Source organism: Corvus cornix, chromosome 12 (genome assembly GCF_000738735.6).
Source record: "Corvus cornix cornix isolate S_Up_H32 chromosome 12, ASM73873v5, whole genome shotgun sequence".
NCBI lineage: Eukaryota > Metazoa > Chordata > Aves > Passeriformes > Corvidae > Corvus > Corvus cornix.
The window spans coordinates 9,797,259-9,816,482 of NC_046342.1; the positions used below are offsets into that span (position 1 = coordinate 9,797,259).

At 56.4% G+C, this 19,224-nt stretch overlaps 1 protein-coding gene across 1 annotated transcript in view; it reads left to right on the top strand.

The window, feature by feature from the left end:
- The window catches only part of PLXNA1 (plexin A1), a 116,048-nt gene that overhangs the window by 11,253 nt on the left and 85,571 nt on the right, over positions 1-19,224 (top strand). The window contains 2 exon segments of the mRNA XM_039558814.1: positions 2,519-3,865; positions 10,121-10,303. Coding sequence (XP_039414748.1) covers positions 2,663-3,865; positions 10,121-10,303 — 1,386 coding nt within the window. The 5' untranslated portion in view covers positions 2,519-2,662.

Sequence of the window (19,224 nt, forward strand, 5' to 3'; positions counted from 1 at the left end):
GCCCTGCTTTAGTTCAATCCAAAGTTCGGGAACCCGTATCACTGAACCCTGAAGAAAGTAGACAAACTAGCCATTTGTGCTGTTTAATTTTTATTAATTGCTGCTGATGGTTTTGAGCAGGACTGGACGAAACCACCACTGGTGTCAGGTCACTAGGACGAGATGTTGCTGCTGTAGTATATTTAGGAGCAGAAGTCTCTGAGGAGCTCTGCAGAGTGTCATCTCTCAGCTCGCCCCAGCTCTGCCTCACTTTGCTCTCGTTCCAACTTCTGATTTGCAGTTCCCTACGTTAATTTGGGAATCTCCTGTTGGGCTTTCTAGCCCTGGTTTGTGGCAGCAGCTCGACCTCTAGTTCTCTCACCCACTTCCTGAAATAGAAGCAATGAATCACAGAAATGCACCAAGAAAGCATGTTTCCTGTCATGCTCTCTCGTCCTGGCAGGAGATGCTCTGGTTGGCATCCCCACGCTGCACCAATCTCCCACTGTCACCTTCCCCATCTTCCCCATTCCTTCTCTCCTTGGCATGTCACTGACACATGAATTTGGTGTCGGTGCTGGTCTCCTTGCCAGGCAGCCACTATGCTGTTCCTGAGGGGCTCAGCTGCATGGGAGCAGTGGCTTGGTGACAGCTGTGCCAGTTTCTTGGGGTGGGAAACCACTCTCTGGTTTCTGTCAGGAAACCCCAGTGTCTGCAGCTGCTGGGCTGTGGCTTTCTGGGCTAACCAGTGGGTTTGTGCTGACAGCACCACTCGGTCCCCCATCAGTGTGGTTTGGGGCTAATAAGCTCTGATCCGGGGTGCTCGTGGTTATTCTCTTACCAACAAGCTCAGAAAAATGAAGATTCTGGGCAGTGTCAGTGTCTTCTGGGAGTGCTCTTGCTCTGACAGTGTTGTGACTACCTACTCCTTGCTGGGAGGCTCCCAGTGTTGAAAAGGTGTTAGGAATGGGTGATTGGGACCATGGGGATGATTTGCAGGGCTGGTGCTTTGGTTGTCTCCACACCCATGGAGCTTTGTGGCACCTGGATTTGGTCTCAGTGTTGCTTATATGCTGTTGTCCAAATATCCCTTGAGACTGTTGCCTTGGAGGTGGATGTGTTGGGAAGTCAAAGAGAGCAGGGTGCAGAGCATGTGGGCAGAGGCAGATCTGCAGAGAGGGTTTGGAAGTGGTGCAGAAGCTTTTCCCAACGTAGCTGGGGCCCAGTGGAGCTGGCAGGGCTGCAGGGGTGGCTAGGGCTGGGCTTGCTGTGCAAAAGGAGAGGGGGGGTCTTTTTGGGAGTTGGAGAAGGGGGAAAAAAGTTTCTCCCTTTCATTAGACCTCTCCCAGTCTGGCTCTGTGGCTTGGGAGGGGAGCAGCAGAAGTGAAGGATGCCGTGTGGAATGTTGGGGTACCTGTATGGCTCACTGCTGGCTCAGTGATGATGCAGCCCCCCAAGGTTTGCATGTGGCCTAGCTGGTGGGTCCCACAGCCCTGCCAGGAGCAGGGTGCTGAGGCTGGGGCAGTGTTCAGCCCCACACAGCCCTGCTGATACGGCAGCTGGCTGCCCTCTGACACCCTGCCTTGCCCGGACTGGGATCTGGCGAGCTGCCAGTCACCGAGGGCCATATTTCCTACCTGTGCCACTCCCTGCTGGGGATCCTCTCAGAGGTTATCCTGGGCTGAGTCAGAGATGGACGATAAGGAGAGGGAGGAGAGAGAGGCTCTCCTCCTCCTCCACTGCCTTTTGAAGCGGCTTATCTGCACTGGCTGGGAAGCTGAGCTGGTGTCCCAGCTGGGGTGGATGGGCTGTGTGCTGGCAGGGGGGTTTGCACAACCTCACGCTAGTCCAGGGGTGCTTGTGCCTGTGTGGGGAGGGTGGATGGAGAGGACAGGGATGGGGTATAACAGAGGGGCTGCTGAACTGATGCAGAGAGCAGAGCTGTGCGTTGCTTTCCTGTGGCCATCTCCTCCCCGCTGCTGGGATACCCCACTGGTGTGGGGGTATTTGGCTGGCTCCCCACTGCTTTGCTGCTCTATGCTGGTGAGCCCCAGCTGTGGCACAGCAGCAGGCAGAGCATTCCATTCCCCCTGTGTGTGCCCCCTTGTTCCTCTGGAGCCTCTCAAACCAACTGCCTCATGTCTGGCTCTGTGTTTTCTAATGCACAGAAATGGCAGAAGGACAGGCTTGTCCTTGCCATGCCTGCTTGCTCCCTCCAGCCCTTCCTGCCCGTGACCCTCGTGGCAGGCAGGTGGCAGGATGTGGGGCAACATGCTGGGGCTCTTGGCTCGCTCTCAGCTCCTTTAAAAGGTGCTTTTGAGATCCTCCTCTGTGCAGGGGCTTGGGCTGTGCGTGCTGCTAACTGGGATTTTGCATCTGTTCCCAGCACCGCTGTGGAGTGGGATTGGGGCAGCAGGCCAGGGTCTCTTCTGCCTGCTAGAAAATGTGAAGCAGCAGAGTCTGCTGGGTGGGATGGAACACGCTTGGGACTGTGCAGGAAAGCCTCCTAACCCCACTTTTCTTGTCTTTCTACCTCTAGGGCTGACTGGACCGGCGGTGCTCACGATGCCCTGAATGCTGAGCGCAGCGGAAGCAGAGGAGACTGTGTCCCGTTAGCTCCTCCTCCCTCCCTCATCCCTTTAGTTTGGGTTTGTTTCTATTTATTTTGTGGCTGGGTTTGGGCATGGCCTTGGCTGGATGTGAGGCTACTGCAATGTGGCTCCTTTGGCTCAAGCACCACTTGTCCATCCACATTTGGACCTTGCTGCTCTTGGGGAGCACCTGGCTACCGCTGGCGGAAGGCAGCCCCAAATCTCCCTTTAGGACTTTCCCGGTTACAGACTGGAGCTTGACGCACTTGGTGGTCCACAACAAAACCGGGGAGGTCTACGTGGGGGCTGTCAATCGGATCTACAAGCTCTCCAATAACCTCACACTCCTGCGGACCCACGTGACGGGGCCCGTGGAGGACAATGAGAAGTGTTACCCTCCGCCCAGTGTCCAGTCCTGCCCACATGGGCTGGTCACCACCAACAACGTGAACAAACTGCTGCTGGTGGACTACTCGGGGAATCGGCTGATTGCCTGCGGCAGTGCCTCCCAGGGGATTTGCCAGTTCCTGCGGCTGGATGACCTCTTCAAGCTGGGTGAGCCCCACCACCGCAAGGAGCACTACCTCTCCAGTGTCAATGAGTCGGGCACCATGTCTGGTGTCATCATCGAGGTGCTGAATGGGCAGAACAAGCTCTTTATTGGGACGCCCATTGATGGGAAGTCCGAGTACTTCCCCACCCTCTCCAGCCGCAAGCTGATGGCCAATGAGGAGAACGCAGAGATGTTTGGCTTTGTCTACCAGGATGAGTTTGTCTCCTCGCAGCTCAAAATCCCCTCGGATACACTCTCCAAGTTCCCCACCTTTGATATCTACTACATCTACAGCTTCAGCAGCGAGCAGTTTGTTTACTACCTGACCCTGCAGCTGGACACCCAGCTCACCTCTCCTGACTCCACTGGGGAGCAGTTTTTCACCTCCAAGATCGTCCGCCTCTGCGTGGATGACCCCAAGTTCTACTCCTACGTGGAATTCCCCATTGGCTGCGTGCAGGACGGCATCGAGTACCGCCTGATCCAGGACGCCTACCTGACCAAGCCTGGCAAGGCTTTGGCCAAGTACCTGGGCATCTCAGAGCAGGAGGATATCCTCTTCACCATCTTCTCCCAGGGCCAGAAAAATAGGGTTAAGCCTCCCAAGGAGTCTGTGCTCTGCCTCTTCACGTTGAAGAAGATCAAGGATAAAATCAAGGAGCGTATCCAGTCATGCTACAGAGGGGAAGGGAAACTCTCTCTGCCCTGGCTCTTGAATAAGGAGCTGGGCTGCATCAACTCGGTAAGTTCTTTACGCAAGCCAGACTGTTTCTGGCTGCTGGTGGTGGTCTCTGGCTGGACCTTTCCCAGTACTTTGACCTGAGCTGTGTTTTCCCAGTGGGAAGGACTGGTGCCATTGGGGCAGGGTGCTCAGTTTGCCTCGTAGCATTCCTTGAGGAAATCACAGCTTTGTGATGGGTCAGCTCTCTGGATTTGGGGTGCAGCAGTGCCCATGGAGAGCCTCAAAGAAGGGGCCCCATGCTGACAGAGGGGCCTGTTTCTGATGTCCCTGCCCTGTGGATTTGAGCAGTGTCAGTGAGTTGGGCTGGGACGGTGGGATGCTCAGGCCTCAGGGCAGCTCTGCTGTGGAGTCCCTTGCAGATGGCACATGTGGGTTTGTGAGTGTTGGGTCACCTGGGACTTGGCAGTGGCCAAGCAGCAGGATGTGTGGGACAGGGAGCACAGACCTGATGGAGGGAGGTGGGGAGGCTGGTGGTCCCAGCAGAAGTTGGTCAGATGTTCAGCATGGAGGGACCACATCCTCTCCATGGGGTGCTGGGAGAGCACAAGGCGCTGTCAGAGGTGGCTTTTGAGAATGGCCAAGGCAAACTGTCATCCAGAGGTGCAGGAGGTGAGTGCTGCTATCCTAGAGCAGTGATTCCCAAGTGAGGGAGCACTCCCCTCTGTCCCCAGAGAGGTGTTTTCCTGCTTGGTTCTCACCCAGGTGCATCTGCTCCCTGCTGGTGTCTCACCTGCTCAGTGTGGGACCTTTGAGTGGTGGTGGGCAGGGGACCTCCCTGCTTGGCTCTCTGGTTTGTTTTCTCATTGAACTGTTACTGTGTTCTTTTCTGGGCAATGTTATAAACCACAAGTAGTTGCAGGAGGCTACAACTCCCTGTGATGGAGAGGTCATACGCTGGATAGTCCCCAAGTAGGGTCAGATAGGGGGCTGAGGCAGGCTTGGGGTGCTGCTGTGTGTGTTTGGGAGGGTCTGGTGGAGGTCCTGACCCACCTGCTATCACCCACCTGCCCCAAGCCCCGCTTGCTGGTGTTCAGCACCCATCACCAAGCCCCTAGCCTTGCTCAAGCAGGGATTTGGGTGCAGGCAGGTAGGCAGGGGTGTCCCTGTGGAGCAGCCCTGCCTTCTCTCCCACCGTCCTCGCTGCTGCTCTGGAGGAGACAGCTAACAGCTGCCTGACAAAGTAAAGGGTTTGCTGTCAAGAGCGCTGGGCTCGCAAATCAGATTTTGGCTTTGAACTAATTCAATTTTGCTGGAAAATGATGAAATCGTTACACGGCTGCCTGTTGGGTCGCGCAGCTGCTGGCTCGGCGGCGGAGTTGCTCGCTGCTGCCTCCCGCACTCCCGGCTCTCCTCTCCCAGTGCCCCACTAATGCCACGTCCCCTGGGCTTGGGGAGGCTGCTCTGCCCCCCTGCACTCCGAGGATTGTTTTAAACTCTGAGGGTCCTGGGACTGCTACCTGGTGGCCAGCCCCTGGGAGTAAGTGGATCTCAAGGTACTCTCTGGGTCCTGCAGATGTGGCTCGTGGGGTGGAAGGATGTGTGTCGTGATGGGGAGGCTCCTGCTTTTGTATGGGTTAGGCTGGGGAGTGGCACCCTCCCCCAGGGGAGCCAGGTGGTGTTTTCTGTCCCAGTCCTTCTCCAGCTGCCAGGCAGAGTGGGGCAAGACATGACTGGATCGTGAGTCAAGCCCTCAGCTCCTTGCTGTGTTAAGCACAGGCCAAACCAGACCACTTGAAGCATGTACCCTCTTTCTGGCAGGAATTTCTGTGCCCCTAAACAGAATAAAGCCACCTCTGGGGTGAGTCATGGCAGTGGCAGATTTCTTGGTGGTGAGGACTGGCCAGAAAATAAAGGGCATGCTGGCTTTTTTATTTCGAAGGAGGCAAAATGTAATTGCTCAAGTCAGTAGTTGCTTGGAAATTACACCCCATCCATATGGAAAATGTGCAAGGAGCCCTCTTGCTCTGCTCTTTCATGGCAGTAAGGGGCTGAGGCTGGTCTGTTCTGGAGGAGGTTTTGCCAGCACTGCACTCCCAGACCTCGAGCAGTGCAGGGCCAAGGGATGCTCATCCCCAGCACTGCAGGGGGATTCTCTGATTCTCCAGAGCTGGTGCTGGAGCTGGGAGGAGAGGCTGCCAGGCAGCTCAGGAGATGTTAGTGATGCCTCACCAACACTGGTGAGTGGAGCGAATTCCTCCCTCCCATTTCTCTCTCCCTCCCTCTGGGATCCAGTGATCTGGAAGTGGGAAGGGGAGTGAAGCTGGCTCTGCAGGGAGGCTCCTCACACTGGTGCACTCAGACCTGAGCATGTACTTCCAAAAGCAGCAGAGGCATCTTGTGGAGGCACCCAGGCCATTTCCCTGTGCCAGCCCTGCTGCCTAAATCGCCCCTGAACCTCTCCAGAGGCTTTGCTGCTCCCAGTGTTTCACTGAGAGGGGCTTGGTGTTGTGTAGCCAGGCTCTTTTCTTCCCCTGTGCAGTGCAGGGCTCAGAGGTCTTTGTGCCTGTGGCCAGATGTGCTCAGTGCATCTGCCCAGTGCTCCTGTCCCCAAACTGGGGGGAACAAGGGCTGGGAAAGGGCAGTGGGCTGAAGCTGGAGTGCAGAGGTTGCAGCAGGGAGTTCCCGGAGCCCTTGACTCCCGGGCTGGCAGTGTGGGCAGAGACAGTGTCTGGAGCCAGCAGGATGTGGGCATCAGCTTTCCCTGGGCTACCCCAGGGAGAAAATGAGTTTTGACTCCTCAGTAAGGCTTGCTGCCCAGCTTGCTGGCACAGGGCAATGGCTGGTGACAAACTGGCTGAAAGTGGGCCAGGATAAGCCAAATCCTTTCCGGGGCAGCCAGAGAAATGCAGGTGGTAACAAACTGTACCACACTGGGATTATTCCTGAGCAGCGATTAATGCACAAAAAGACTGGCATCCCAGCCTGGCACTTAGTACCAGCCTCCTGTAACCTCCTCCCTGGCTCTTTGCATCCCTCCACATCCTCCATCGCAGGCCCTGGAGATGCACAGGGGGATGGGGTGAGCCTATAATGGTGTTAACTGGCGAATTACTGGCTAATTAATAATGCTGAGTGATGCGAGCCTTGTCGTGCTGTCTGCTCCCTCATTGCTTTCGTAAGTGGGCTTGAAGGGAGGCAATGAGACAAGGCATATCAGGAGACACCCGCTCCTGCTCGCTTGGTGCTGTGGGCCTGCTTCCCCGCTCCTTCAGGTCCCTTTCCCCAGGAAATCCGAATTTCCTGATCCTGTTGTGAGGAGGCAAAAAGTAGTGCTGGGAGAGAGAAGACTGCTGTGCTGTGCAGATAGCAGCCTGGGGTGTCTGAGCCAGGGGCAATAGAGAGGGGTGCCAAAGGAAAGCACGGAAATAAAAGCAAAAGATAAAAATAATTAAAAAAACAGCCCAAGAACCCCCAAAAGAAACACCCCCCCTTGCAGTAGGCTGAAGGTCCCTGCAAAAACCCATGCAAATGCGAGAGTGGGCAGATCCCGACGCCTCCTGCAGATCCCAGTGTCTCCTGCAGATCCCAGCATCTGCGGGCTGAAACGCTCCAAGGTCACTGGCCCTCGCGTGCCGTGGTGCGTGTCGGTCCCTGCCAGCACCGGCTGGGGGACAGCTGTCCCTCTGTCCATCCTTCCCTCCGTCCCTCTGCCTTGCCTCTCCCCACAGCCTGCATCTGCCAGAGATGTCGGTGGGTTCCGTAACCCCGGCACTGCCGCCCTTGGCCCGACCTCTCTGTGCTGCCTGCGCTTCCCTAACGAGGCAGTTTGCTGTTAATGAGCTAATTGTTGGCGTAATTATTTATCGAGGTGGTGTCAGCATGGCGGCGGCGGGAGCTCCTCGGTCCCAGAGCGCAGCTGTATTTGTCATCTCCCAGAGAGTATGTTGAGACAAAGCAGAGAGCAGTAAACACCATAAACATCTCTCCTCTTGCATATTCAGCAGCCGCGCGGGTGGGGAAGCTGCAGATTGAACTCAGAGGGAGCAGAATCTGCACTCCGGAGTGCCAGGGCTTGAATACCTTCGTGGCATTGCCCTTAACCCTTCTGCTACTGCAGATGTCTGGGTGGAAGGTGCTGGGGTTTGTTTGGGCTGTGGGTGACAGAAGTTTTTCCCCAGCAAAGCACCTGAGAAATCCCGGATATTTGGATGGGAGCTGTGTATCGGCTGGAACATCGCTCACATCTCGCTCTGTGATTAGGAAGATGATTTTCTAGGATCTGCTCTTTTAAAATTCCTAGCCTCGTAATGCAGAGGAGGACGCTTAGTATGTGTGTTGGCCAATGGATAGGAGAGGGCAAGGCTGGCATTCAGAGGATGAGTGGGGAGGTTGTGATTTCCCTTCCCTTTTTTTCATGTGGTTGCAGAGACGCGTGGTGCCCCATGTTCCTGTTTTGGAGATCCCCGCATCTCTCATGACTGGCTATAGGAGTTCCCCCAGTTCGGGGAAGGATGAGCAACAGTCAGGCGGGGAATGGAGTTGATCTTTGTCTGTACATTAACTCAACACCCAAACCCCAAAGTTAGAGTGACTGAGGGAGCCGCCCAGCATCCCCAAAGTGCCTGGGGAGGCTGAATGTGACTGGTCCTTCCCTGTTGGAAGGCTGGCACAGCACTGAGTTCCTGCTGCAGCAGGGAGTTGCACCACTGGCCTTGGAGCTGAATGGTGGCATGGTGAGGAGGGCGAGCAGCCTTGCCATGGCTGTGGGAGGCTGATGCCATTGTAGCTGCGAGTGTATTGTGCTGGGGCATGGAAAAGTGCTGTGTTTTCTCCCCTCCACATGGGTGACTGTGGGTTGTTGGTGGGAGCCGGTCCGGGCTGATCCTTGCTTCCCAGGCAGTGATGAGTGGGAATTACAGAGCTCTGTGCTGCCCTTGCGTACGTGGAGCTCGGCATTTTCCCATATGCTCCATGCACATGCGGTATGGATTTAAAACCCCTTGGGGACTGGCATGCATTTGGAGCCTGCTGCTTGCCAAAAAACCTCTCTCCCCTTTAAATTCAAAATTATATAAGGAACCTTGTGAAGTGGAAGAATCCCGTGACCGGAGCAGGCTGTCTCCCTGTCAGCTGTGCCTGCCTTGCCGCTCTACCCTCCTGCACCCAGGCTCGCTGCCACCCTTGGGGATTTGGCAAAGCCCTTCACTGCCTGGGACAGAACAGGGATTTTGCTGGTGCTGTGTGACCATGTGAGGCTGTTGCCTCGTGGGGGAACACTGAAAGGCCCATGTACCCCCCAGGCCAGACAGCCGTGGCCAGGGTCTGTTGTTCCGCTCAGCAGGTCAGGGTGAGGATGCTCGAGGTAGAGGTGAGTGCTGTGGAGCTGGTCCTGGTCCCACTGCCCTGCCTGCAACTCAGCTTTCACAGGGGTCATCCCTCTGCCTTTGCCTTGCCCATCCTTGGACTGTCCTTGCTGGAGGTCCCTGCTGTCACGGCCTTGAGAGTGGAGAGAGGCCAGTGCAGCCCTGCTTCTGCCTCTCCCTGGGCAGAGCTTGCAAAAGCTTCTCCCAGATGTGTGGGCTCCCTCTGAACTGAGGAGGCAGCTGGCGGAGCCAGGCGCCTTGTCTGGGGCAAGGCAGCATGGAAAAAATGTGGGGATTTCCCAAAGACGTTCCTGTGGGAGGAGGAACAGGGCTGGCAGGTGGGTAGTGTGTTTGCTGGAGGCTTTGCTATGTGAAGTGAGGCTCTTCCAGGAGGCCTGACTTGTTTGCCTTGGCATGGCCTTGTCTGGGAATTGTTTTGTCTTTGGGGGAAGGCTGGGGTGCAGGATTCAGACCCTCCTGCCTTGCTGCCAAGCTGGTTTTTTTTTTAAGCTTAGTGCTGGGATGAGGAGGAGAGAAATGTGTGTGTGCTGGGGAGCTTCTGCTGACATCCCACGTGTCTGAGATGGCACTGGTAGGGATGGAGGGTGGAGTAGGGATGCTGGGCTGGCTCATGCTGGGTTTGTAAGTGCTGCTCTGTAGGATGCAGAGGACAGAGAGCCGTGGTCTTGGCCTGCAAAGCCTGTTCAGATGTAAAGAGGGCCTGCATGCAGTGGATCTGTCCCAAGTGCCTTACATCAGTGTGTAGGGAATGTTAGGGAAACATCAACTCATGCCTTCCCTTGGCTGGTGAGGTGGGATGGCTGTGGTAGGGCGCTGCCAAAGGTGCTGTAACTGTGGGGTGAAGGTGGGAGATCGCTGATTGCTGTCTGGGAGGTCCAACACGTCAAGGCATTGGCAAAAAGCTCATCTCTCCTCTGCTTTCTTCCAACAGCCGCTGCAGATCGACGACAATTTCTGTGGCCAGGATTTTAACCAGCCGCTGGGCGGGACTGTCACCATCGAGGGGACCCCACTCTTTGTGGATAAAGAGGATGGGATGACCTCGGTGGCTGCCTATGACTACAGAGGACAAACTGTTGTCTTCGCAGGCACACGGAGCGGGAAGATCAAAAAGGTAGGAAAGGCCTCAGTGATGCTGATGGGTAGGGACTGCTTGCCTCACTGGCCCTTTGTGGGGTACAGGTCAGGCTGTGCCTCCATAATAGAGTGACTTGATGTATTTGGGGTAGTGTGCAAAGGGCTGGGGAGGGACAATTTCCCCTTGCTTCTCTCTGCCAACTGAATTTACAAAACCTCTGCCTTTTGGAAGGGTTATATCATAAGGAAGTAGAGTCCTTGCTGATGGTTGATCAGAGCCCATCCTGTCATGTCTCGGGGGCAGGTGGGCCTGCCCTGGAGCTGCCACGAGGCAGACTCTGTCCGTGTGGATCCTCTGTCCATCTGGCCTTGTCATTGACCTGGGCAGGGTGGGCAAAGGTGGGTGCTGACGGCTCCAGCCCTGCGAGGGGGAGACTTCACTTCCTGTACCCCACCACAGCACAAAAGGCTGCTTGTTGGTGGCAATTAGCAAATAGCTCCATGCGTGCCTTTCTCTGCCTGCATCTCCACAGGGCACGGATTTCCTGTTATCATAACATCATGCCTGTAATTACTGCTGTACATGCCCTGTATAAACATAGCTGCCATTAACACATCCTCAGCCAGGGAAAGGCCGCATGAAGGTCCTGGTAGGGTCCCTGCTATGGACCAGAGCTTGGCTGAGGGGTTTGACCTGTCCCTCTGTGACTTGTGAGGTGTTCCAGCACTGTCTTGGTCACAGCATTCTGCATTTTTGCTATGTCTCCTGCTCTGTGCTGGCCAGGGTGCCCTGCAGGAGGCAGGGTGGTTTCCCTGGCAGGAATCTGGAGCAGGATGCCATTGTGTAGTCCCCATATGTCCTACTCGCTCTGCCCCTGTTACCCCAGGACCCCTGACAGACTCACCTGTACCCCTGCCTATTAGCAGTGTTTTTGGGGCATGGGCAGCACATGTTGGGATGGGGAGCAGGAGGGAGGGGTTCTCTCTAGCCCCACATCTTCTGCTTTGCTTTCTGGAGTCCTTGGAGGGGTGCAGAGTGGCAGCAGGGCTGTGGGGATGGAGGCAGCTTGTCCTCCCTTCCGGATCGATGAGGGATCCAGAGGGACTGGTGTCATGTTGCTGCTGGCTGCTCCTGCCGCTGGGCTCCAGATGGGAGCTTTTAGATGGGGATGGGAAGGAAGGAGCATGTGGGAGGAGGGTTCAAAAAGCCACAGCAACAGTGTTACACCTCTAGTTCCTCAGTTATCTAGAGGGGCTGGTGGTTGGCTTTTAGACAGCAAATTGAATTTTTCTTCTAACTGCTTTTTTCAGTTTTTCCCTGGTCTTTGCACCTTCAGAGCCATTTGGAAGGGGTCATCTAGGCTGGGTGCCTGGTTGGTGGGTGGGCTGCATGCTGCAGCCATGGCTGTGGCCAGAACTTGATGCCCAGGTGTGGTTTGAGCATCCTCCTTCCCTGCAGGGTTTTCCCAAGCTTTGTTTTTCCTAATTTTAAACTTGGTGCCCCAAAGAGCTGGTGTGGCTCTCTGGCCCTGCAGGGCGTGAGGACATGGAGCTGCTGAGACTGAAGAGATGGGTCTCAGTCCTGTCTCTGCGCTGGAATGCCACGTAGGTTTTATAGGCTCATCCTGCCCGGAGCCCCCAGATCCCCTGGGGTTGCAGAGCTCTCTACTGGCGGCATGGGAGCACTTTGCAGGCTCCAAATCCTGCGCCACGAGGTCCTCTCCTTGTCCCTGCAGTGACCTTGAGGTGGGCAGCCCAGCCCTCCTGCGGCAGGGGCTGCCTGGCTGCCCAGCAAAGCGCTGCCTCAGCAGCTACCTGATCCTGCTGCCTGGCTGCCAGGCCGGAGGCAGGGGAGGGTGAGGAGGGGCTGCTGACCTGGCTTTGAGTGGAACCAGTGTGTCCCCAGCCAGGAGATGTGATACCTGGCAGGGGTTCAGCAGAGTGTAGCCAAGGTGGCTCCTCCAGGCAGAGAGGGTGTGTGGGGGAGTAGCACGGTGTCGGGGGGTGCATCCTTCAGCAGTGCTTGCAATCCCTCTGCTTTTAAGCTGTTGGTGTTTCCCACCGTCCCCTTGGCAAACACCCACACTAGGCTTGGTGCAGCCTGCCAGCCCCCCCACCCTTTCCAGAAGCCCTGGCATCTCCTTTGGGAGAGGAAGGGCTGTACCGACAGCTGGGTGCCCTCCTCCCCACCCCCAGGAGCCCTGTAATGGATGCTGCTCTGCTGAGGGGCACCGATCTCGCCATCTGGGCCGGGGTAAGGTCAGGCCAGAGTCAGTGCTGCGTCTGGCTTTTCCTTGGATGGCAGCTCCCATGCCCAGCATTTGTCCAGACTGTTGCATGCAGACAGAGCCTCCCTTTGTCCCCCCCAAAAAGCCACGCGAGCCTGTGGCTGCCCTGCAGCCTCTCCCCAGCCCTGCCACCAACAGTTGCTGCTGCGAGGGCAGGGTGCTGGGCAGCACCTGCTGCCACCACAGCTGCAGGGAGACCCCAACTCCAGGGGGGAGGAAGGATCCTGTAGGCAATGTCAGATTTGCAAAACTGTCTGCAGGACAGGGGCTGTGGGCTGGAATGGGGAGGCAGCAGGGGGATGGAGATCACAACCCCTGGGATGCTGAGCGGGCTGCAGCAGCGGAACCCATGGCAGCCCAGTCTCAGCTTGTCCTGCAGCATTACCAGGCAGGCAGTTATCTTTGGCTGATCCTGAGTTATGTGGAGAGGCCAGGCTTGGAGAGCCCTTGGTCCCGCGTGCTCGCTGTCCTCTGTGCCAGCAGTCATGGGACTGGGGCACTCAGGGAATTCCAGCCGTGCCCAGGTGAACAATGCAGGGATGGGTTCCAACGCTGCTGGAGCTGGCACTGAGCCACTTCCTCTGTACTCCTGAGCTGGCACGGCAGGGACCTGGCCTTGTACCCTATAGTCTGAGAATGCTGTGGATGGGGAAGTGACATGGGGACGTGAGCCATGAGCATGCTGCAGCAGGGATGTCAGGGGATGTTTTTGAAAGGGAAATGAGGCTTGCTTCCTAATGCTTGGGTTTTTCCTGGAAACCACCTGTCCTCAATTGGCAATCTTTTTATTAGGCAGTTATCGTTTTCCCAGGTTGTCTTTTCTATTTTTTGGGTGGATAGGAAGCTGTGTGTATGATTGCAATGGGAGTGCTCAGTCATGTGCTGGAAAGGTACATTTGACACTGCACCCGTGTCAGCTCTTGATGTGTGTGCCAAGGACTTGATTTTGGGTGTGCTTGAAGTGTTGTATGGAGGGAGGGAGGGAAGAAGGATGGCACTGGAGGGGGTGTGCTGATGGTGCAGCCCCCTCCCAGTAACTGCACCATGCTGGGCTGGAGGCTGGAGCAGTGGGACATTCTGGGAGGTGCAGCACAGACCCGGCTTCCCTCCTTTGCTGCTCTGCTCCTCGTTACGCACACAGCACCGCCTTGGGGCTCTGCTGAGCTCAGTGTAGCCCTTGTGGGTTGACCCAGTTTTGGGTGCTGTCTGGTTATTTTTGGGGGGATGAGCTGAGTTCCTCTCTCAAAGCAGCCGGTGGCTCTCTGCCCACAGCTGTCCCTGGCTGCTGTGGACCAGGGAGGCTGTGAGCTGTCCCTGCTGCCACAGCCCTGCAGGAGATACCCAGCACCTCTGGGGATCCAGGTGCTGGAGATCCCTAAGGCAGGAGTGATTGTAGAACAGTGCAGCCAGTGCATCCCAGCCAGGACAGCATCGCACTACACATCCCTTGCAGCCAGCTGAGCTCTCATTTTTGGAGGATTATCTGTCTCCCCAGTCACCACCGCAATCCCTGTAGCTCCCTGTTCTGTCCTGGAACGGGCTGGCCTTGGGCATGAACACATCATGTCTCCGTTGGGAATCTGCTCCCCGCCTGGGGCTTGCGCTTGCCACGGCTTGTTTATTCTCTCCCACAGAAAGCACAGCTGAACTGGGCCTATGTCTGGCTGATTTGGTTTCACTTCTTTGATAAAAATAAAAATAATAATCTCTTCACACTGTGGGTTATCCCCATCCCTAGCAACAGGACGTGGTGCTCCTCTCCTAGCCTGGGGAGGGTTGAGGGGCTCCACGGCAGCTCCCTGTCCTGCTGTGGGCAGGGAGATGAGGGTGCTTTGGGGGGAGCAGATTTGGCAGCCTATGGAGGCACCCCCTTTGAGTTCTCTAAAAGCTTTGGATTAAGGATGCTTCAGTGTGCTCACAACCCTTGGTGTGTCTGGACAGAAAATAGGTGCTGTGGAGAGGGGGAGTTGCTGACTGGGGCCTTTTTGGGATTTCCCTGTTGCCTGCTGGCTCCCTTCTACCACAAAACCCCCTGTGTGTTTGCCTCCTGGGGATGATGCATGACCTGATCGTGGTCTATGTGAGGTGGGAGAAGCAGCCGTCAGGCTCCCTGCCCACCCTGCCAGTCCCTGTCCCCACGGATCCTTTCTCATCACCCTCTCTTAGTGCTCAGGGTAAGCAGCTCTGGCTGAAAAGGGGCCCTTTGTGTCTCGGCGCGTGAAATCCGGCTCCCAGAGTGCGCAGGAAGGCTTGGCCCGCCTCGTGACCCTGCTGCTGGCTATCCTACTTACTGCCTGTGCCTTGGCTGGCTTTTCTTTTGGGGTGTGTGAGGGGGACACAGGACAGATTTGGGGCATGAACCCAGCCCTGGCCCTGGCGGTGTCAGCCGGTGACCCCTGCGGACTCCCCAGGCATCGACCCCTGCGCAGCCCCTGGAAATCCTCTCCTGCCCATGTTGCTGCCTCTTCCCAGCTGGCTGCCCGGCACAAGGGCCTTTTGTTCCTCCTGCCTCTTCCCTCTGCCCTCTCCTGCTCTGTCCCCATCTCATCCTCTGGAGACCCCTAACCCCCTCCCCACACACATACAGCCCCCGTGGGCGCCTGCACCCAGCCCCGTGAGGGAGATGCGCTCCTCGGAGCATGCGCCCGTGCCTCTCCCCAATCAATGGCAATAATTTTATTGGCATGACAAGGTAGCCGACGGTTGCCAAAGTGAATCCATCAAATACCTCTTGGCGGCTCCCCGCCCCCTCGAGAGCTCTCGCTGGAGTCGTTAAGCTGTTTTAATCAAGGTGGAGGCTGGAGAGCAGGCGTATTAAGTGGATGGGGTGGTGGGGAGGGGGCGGCGGAGCCTTCCCATCCCCTTGCTGGTGGCAGGGAGCGCTCGGCATCGCCCCATTCCTGCTCAGCAGGAAGGGGCCCCGCTCTCGCCGGCGTTGGGCTTTGTTGCGCCGCCCGGCTCTGAACAGGATGTCTCATTGTTGGAGGAAACAATTAGAAATTCATCGTGAACCGTTGGCCTCTGGGATCTGCCGGGGCGGCGAGGCCGTGGCTCCAGGCAGCTGCCAGCTTCGTCCTGGGGTGACTCCTGGAGGGGAATGCCACTGGGGTTCCTGCTCCTGCCTCGTGCAGGATGGATGGGCATGAACATTTCGTCTCCTGGCACTCCAAGGGATGCTCCAGCATGCTCAGACAGCCTTGGGGAAGGAGAGGAGGTGGCAGGGGACCCACTGCCCTCAAAGCCCACTCCCTCCACCCTCCGTGCCCCCAGGCTTTTTGACTCACAAGCCACAGCCCTCTTTTTTCTTCCCCCCATCTGCTCCGCTCTCCGCACAAAGCCGGCAGGTGAGCGAGGCCTGGGAGCCTGGCGCCCGGCCAGCCGGGAGGCAGCAGCAGCAGCCAGTGCTGCTCCAGCCTTCGCTGCTGAAAGCGCTGACGGTGCACGTCTCGCCTCTCCCTGGCGCCGGGCGCCCGCAGGCAGCCGTGTGCTCGCCCCCATCCATCAGCCCGCCCTGGAGCCACGGCAGCGGGGCTGCTGGACTTCGCCGGTGTCCGGCAAGGTGACTTCTGGGGAGCAGCGCGTTGTGCAAGCCGGAGGAGGCTCAGGGGTGGAGGCGGATCCCAAAGACCCCCTGTCTTCAAAAGGGCTACCGGGTGCAAACCTGACTTCTGTAATCACCCTCAAAAGGGGTTTGAGGGCAAAACGCCCTTTGGCAGCCCCTCGGGACGGGTCGGTGCTGCCCTGCGGGGTGTACTCAGGAGCTGGCAGGTCTGTGCCAGCCAAACACGGCGGCATCATCTTCACAGCTGGTCCCTGCTGACCATCCTATGCCCTGGCAGGGGCTGCCACATTGGAAGTATTGTGGAAATAGGGCTGGGAAAGGAAAAAGCAAGAGCTTGCAGGGGTTTGTGACTGTGCCTCGCTGGTCCTGCCCCTGTTGTTGCAGGGCTGTGTAACGCATTGGTGGCCATGGCTTTGCAGCGCGGGGAGAACAAGGCAGACGAGTGATCTTTGGGGTCGTTGATGGGGATGCTGAGCCCCCATAAATGTCTGGGTCACAGTCATTGAGGACTGGCGTTAGGAAAAGGGGTGTGTGGGCTGGCTGGGGGCGTGCAGTGCCAGGAGTGAGCAGTGGGTTTTCCCTCTTAGCTGGTGGGGTTGGTTTGGTTGCTGAAGCGTGAAGCTGCTGAGCATTTTCTTCCGCATCTCTCTGCTGCTGAATGTAGGGCTGTGGCCTCTGTCTGTGACCTCTATTCTGCTGGGAAGAGCGGGAGCACGACTCTTGCTTTGGACTGTGCCTCCTGCTGGGGACCTCTGTGGTGGCCCCAAGGGGACAGGGCAGGGGGAAAAGCCACTCCATTAAGATGGAAATGAGCTGGGAGGGCCCAGCTCTGTTGGATCCCTCCTGTTGGAGCCATTGTGCCTATTCACTGGCTAACTTTCACAAACACTGACTAATTTTGGCTTTTCAGGTGGGAGAATGGCCCCTACCTCCCACCAAAGGCAGCCAAGAAAAAGGAGGATGGCTTGGCTTCTCAGGAAGGCAGCAGTTTGGGAGGCAGGGACTGTCCCTGTGCCTGGTGTGAAGGGGCAGTGCTGGTGTCTTGCTTTGCCTTTGTGCAGCCCCCATTAACCCAGATTTAATGGTGCCTGAGGAATTTGCCCTCAGCCCCTGGCCTGCTGGAGGAGGGAGGATGTGTGTTTAGCAGGAGCTCAGCCAGCTCCAAGTGTTGTCTGGGTCTCTGCATGTTCTAGCCCTGCCTCAGGTAGACACATGACCGCGGGGAAGGTCAGACATCCCCATGGGCTGACCTCCCTGCTTTTCCTTTCCAGGCTGGGAGGAAAATCCATCATCAAGAGCAAGGTGGAGGTGTGGTATGGCACTTGGGGATGCAGGATGTGGACTCCAGCTGCCCCTTAGTGGCTGCTGGATCCTGTAATCCATCTCTGTGACTTTGATACATGGGGGGGGTCATTTGTCTCCAGGTCCAGGCGGGGATGGTGTCAGTCCCAGGCTGCTTGGAAGAGCTGTTGTTTGGCCTCTTGCCCTCGTTAATTATGGGTTTTTCTGAAGTGGAGCAGGAGAAAGGATGCTAATGGCAGGCTGGTACTGATGGGGAAGGCAGCAGAAATGTGTCCCGTGGGGTTGGCATTGTGGGGTGAAATAGGAATAGAAGAGAGCTGGGGTGGGTACTGGGTGGTGGTGAGAGTGCAGACCTCTGGGACAATGTCCCTGTTTCTCTCTGGTGCATTCCAGGGATGACCTGTGCTACTACAGCTGATCCTGGCACCTCCCTGCTCTTTGTGTACCTATGGACCTGCTGCCAGCACGAAACCTCCCCGTGGCAGTGAGAGCAATTGTCTACATGGGAAGCAAGCGGGAAAGTTTTATTTAATGGATGCTTAGTTCTTTTAATGCCATTTAGCAGCTGGAGAGAAGGAAGAGAGCCAGTGCTGTGTGACAAGCCGGCTCTCTGCAGACGGAGAATGGGCTGAAGTAGTGGGGAGCATCCCTACAGTCTGGCAGAGAGAGGCAGGATAATGTGATAGTGCTTTAATTTGTCCACTCTTTGTGCTCTTGAGGGCAGCATTGGTTGGTGCCTTTGTGCCAGGACAGATCTGGCATGTCCAGGGTGCTCAGCCCTGAGATGCAAGGAGGGGTTCTGTTGGTGGAGCAGGTGCTGGGGGAAGCATCTCCCTCCCACCATAATCCCTGTGTGGGCAAAGGAAACAACGCCGGGCTGAAAAAAGCCAGCGTGGTTTTATTAGCTACAACCCTAATGATGTATTTTGGATTGCTCTCCTGCGTGGATAAAAATTACCAGTCCTTGAACAAAGGGGGAATAAAAAAGTCTCTCTGACCTTGAAGCTGTTCGTTCACTTGTCTTCATTTCATTCCCCTTGGCTGGGGATGCGGGTCAGTTTTGGGTGCTATTTATAGTCCGCTTCGTTTGGTGGTTTTCTTTACAAAGCGAAAGGTTGTCACCTTTGTTTCTGATACTGCAGAGAGGAGCTGCTCTAGGGAAAAGGAAGAATAAATGAGAAATTTTTCAGAGTGTTCCTGTATGCGGCAAAGCTTTGTAATCTGGGAAGATCAAAAAGCCCTGGACTGCCAACTGGAGCTCCTTGTGTGGAGGTAGCCAGGGTCCGTGGTGCCTTGAGGGATATGGGGTGATGCTTTACCATGCTGACCAGTGGCTGCTGGGGCTGATCAGAGCCTTTATTTGCTCCAAAAGAGAGATGGTTTCCCTTTCCGGGCGGCTTGGCTTATGTCTCCACATCCGGCATGGTTGGCATTGTCGAAACAACGTGTGGCTTGATTCTTGCCTTCTCCTGCCCCCAGAAAGGAAACTGTGGCTGTGTTGTCCATCTTCACTGAAGCCATATGTCCACAGGAGCCCCACTGCCGAAGTGGAATCCCCTGCCTGTGCCTGCATCTCCTCCTCCAGCCCCGTCCCTGACAGACAGACTCGTTGAAACAACAAATGTTGCCATAATTTAATTTTCAGGCAAACAATAGTCCGGGGACAATGTTAAATTCATGAAACTGGCTTAATGCGATGACATTTAATGAAGCAATTTGTGCGCTAGCGTGGCCGTGTGTGGCTCTGGAGCAGTGGGGATGCCGCTCCACCCTGCTGGGCAGTCCCTCTTTGGGAACAGACTGGGA